Raw genomic sequence first — 3,368 nt, 5'->3', positions numbered from 1 at the left:
AACACAGCTAGAATGACACTTTAATGAAATGTACCTTCATGTCTTCTCACATCGCTTGTCTTTTAATTAATTCCTTTTTCTCTGCCCCATTTCATTGGTAAAGAGCTCAAGTGTTTGTCGTGAGGGAAAGGACGGTAATCAAATGAAGGACTGTTGCAAATTTATGCAAAGTGGATAAATATGATTTTCCACACAAAAATGCACTCCGAGGGGCGTCGCGGGTGACGTCACACGCAGGGCGGAGCTCCGAACAGGTGTGTTTATCTCACAGGTGTAACGACAAGTAAGCGCCTGTGGAGGAGATCGAGTCCGTTCTGTCCCGCTGCTTCATGTAGACTCAGGGTTACAACGGCCCCAAGTGCATCTGGATCGCATTTGATGTCACCGGCTTTGCTTTGGGTCGGTATTTCTGGACGGCAGATTCTATGGAGACTTCCTAATCTATACTGGCTCGTCACTAGTTTTCTCTAATAGTGTTTTCTGGATCATGTGGTACACGGGGAACAGTAAAGTCTCCTCTGAGGATCTGGAGAAGAGGACTTGAGCGACTGAACACTAACCCGCAAGCACGTTCATAAAACTAGATTACAAAAAGCTTTCAGAAACATATGCTCTGGTCTAGCGCGGACACGCAACATTTATCACTGACTTTGATTTAAACAGAGGCAAGACAAAAAGTAAAGACTGACAGCTACGTGAAGGCGTCAACAGCTCCATCTTTTGAAATTCTGATAATTTTATCTAACCGTATGGAGTGTTTTGTAGTGAGTCAAACCGCCACAAATGTTGTTATAAGCATCTGAAACCTCAGTCCTACAGAGATCTGCCCATGAGTCCTTTATGTGCAGCTTTGGTTTGATAGTCAGATTATAAAAGACTAACAAAACCGAAAGTCAGTCTAACTCATTTACCAATGTTTTACCTTTTCAGTTTTCTTCATAATTTGTCAAGTGCCTCAGGTGTTCGACCAGCACTAAAAGCCCTGTGTGTGTGTGTAAACGTGCCATCAGCATCTGTCTGGAGCTGTTCCGTGAAGAGTTTCTGAAACTGTGCTGTTCATCACAGTCCAAGACCAGGAACACTGAAGCAGCTTTAACCTTAATTAACGGACTGAGAAACTGTCATTAATCATTCGTTTTTTCGAATCTCTGGATGCTGAAAGGTTTCTGCCAGCATGGAAATGCATGACAAATTAGGGCTCCTATTATTAATTCATTAACGCTGTCAAGCAGAACAAGACACGTTTCCCATCAACACCCGCCGCGGAAGAACCATCCTTCTTCTGATTTAAGAATCCTTTAATGAGGAAGCGTTATCTTTGAAGCAATACTGGCTACAGAAATCACACGTCATTATATGAGATAACTGATGAGAAGCTCCTGGTACTTTAGAAATGTAAAGACCAAAATCTGCTTTCAGGAAATACTAAAAAAAGACACTGTGAACAACAATTAATGTTTCCACGTCAACATTACAATGAAAAGTGCCGCAGTCGCTGTAGTTTCTGTCAACAAACTAACTGAAGAATCTTTATCTGTAAATCATCGCGCTTTGTCTCCTAACCGGATTCTAATGAGGAGTAATCAGCAGCAACCGGACGAGAAAATGTCGTGTATTACACAATAAATAATTCATCTCCTTCATGACCTTCACCGAAGCCTTCCACAGCAATGGACGGGCGACTGTTGTGCTACTACTGATGAAGAACGCCAGCCGGTTTCTCTAACAGAGGAGATAAACACTGTGACGACAGCATTTCTATCATCTACACCACACAATCATCTCCAGTCACACAAATACAGAACAGAAATTATGGAGTTTTTCATTTCATTTATAAAAAAATGCATATACCCACTGAAGCTGAACATCTACCACTTATTTTCCTTATAGATCACGTACTATCTCTGAGACGCTTTCAGTCGTTTGAACAGAATAAAGTAATATTAACAGGCAAGGAGACAACTTCAACACAAAGATAACGAACACAGCCAAAGACATCTGGAATATAAAAGCAAAAACAACGGGGAGGAAAGATGATGTCAGAAACAAAAGGTAAGTGCAGTAACGATCCCAACTGTATAAAATATTATTTTGCTTTTTTTTTTCTCTTTCATCTTCTGCAGTCAGGGAACGAGTCAGATACAGCACATTTTCTCAACACATTCATGCAAGCGGATATATTTTAATAAAGTACAAATGGAAATATATCTATCTCATAGGTTATTGGTTAAAATATGACAAAGAAGAGGATGCGAGTAAACATCGTTTTGATTTGACGTGATGGCAAATAACTCAAACCCTCAATAGTGTTTCTTTTTTTCTGAAAATAATAATAAAATAAAATAAAAATGAAGAAACTACATTCATTTCCATGACCACGAGTCCACGTCTTTAAAAATGTAAATAAAATGGAAAAAAGCCAAGTGACCTCCCATCAGCACTGCCTGTTTAGTTGAGTATTTGTGCCACAAATAAGATCCTAAAGTACAAGTACGACAAAATACTGCCTCTCTGCTCCAGACTGCATTAGGTAGTGGACGTGGTCGCTAGCTGCCGTGATACAGGAACAACCCTCCCCACCAGAAATCGCTCGTTTCTCCACGCGTGAAGATGAAGCTGTCATAAGGAGCGGGTTCACATTTTAAGAGCTGATCGGTGTTCAGTGATGTTTGGCCAGTCTTTTCAGTCGAATGCAGCTGTTCAAGACCTCTGATTGGGAACAGGGCCACCGCGAGCACACATCTCACACACATGCGTCACAATTACAGTAATATTCATATTGGTCACTGGCCGGTCGTTTGTTCAGAAACACAAAGGAGGTTCGTCCCAGAGCTCACAGACGGAGACCTTCTCTGCTGGGTTACACCCGCAAACCGTCCAAAACACACTCTCTTCATGACTTCAGGTAGGCTATATTAATATAGGTGTGTGCATATATCTGAGTATTTACCTATTCATGTAAAGGCCCACTGTCCCTCTCTCTTTTCTCGTGTTTCTCTCGATTCTAATCGCTCCTTCTCTCCAACATCCACTGACTTTCATCTCGGCTCACTATCTGGCACCTGGGGTTCGTTAACAGGTGAAGGGGCTGCAGCAGGTGCGTGGCAGGCGGGGAGAAACAGAACATGGGTTGAGGTCAAAGGTCGTGACATGACTGCCCTAGTCAGTGGCGCTGTGCTGGTGTCTCTCGGCGGTGATGGGGACAGCTCCGTCTTCAGTCTTGGCTCTTTTGGTGTTGGGCTCCGCTGGGTCTGGGTTCTGGCGTTTGGTCGGGAGAGACGCTGAGACCGAGGCGTGGGTCGCCAGCATGTGCAGAGGACTCGCTGGAAAACACCAGACGGATCACGTTACATGCGCTAAAGCAACGC

General features: G+C 43.1%; 1 protein-coding gene across 3 annotated transcripts in view; it reads right to left on the bottom strand.

The window, feature by feature from the left end:
* Positions 1 to 961: 961 nt before the first annotated feature.
* The window catches only part of LOC107570476 (forkhead box protein K2-like), an 11,048-nt gene continuing 8,641 nt past the window's right edge, over positions 962 to 3,368 (bottom strand). For all 3 annotated transcript variants that reach the window (XM_016256705.1, XM_016256706.1, XM_016256707.1), the window contains exon 9: positions 962 to 3,323. In XM_016256705.1, coding sequence (XP_016112191.1) covers positions 3,160 to 3,323 — 164 coding nt within the window. In that variant the 3' untranslated portion in view covers positions 962 to 3,159. The remainder of the gene's footprint in view (positions 3,324 to 3,368) is intronic.

The sequence above is a fragment of the Sinocyclocheilus grahami genome, unplaced genomic scaffold (genome assembly GCF_001515645.1).
Source record: "Sinocyclocheilus grahami isolate Dianchi unplaced genomic scaffold, SAMN03320097.WGS_v1.1 scaffold1463.1, whole genome shotgun sequence".
Classification (NCBI taxonomy): Eukaryota; Metazoa; Chordata; class Actinopteri; order Cypriniformes; family Cyprinidae; genus Sinocyclocheilus; species Sinocyclocheilus grahami.
This window is presented reverse-complemented; position numbering and strand designations above follow the sequence as displayed.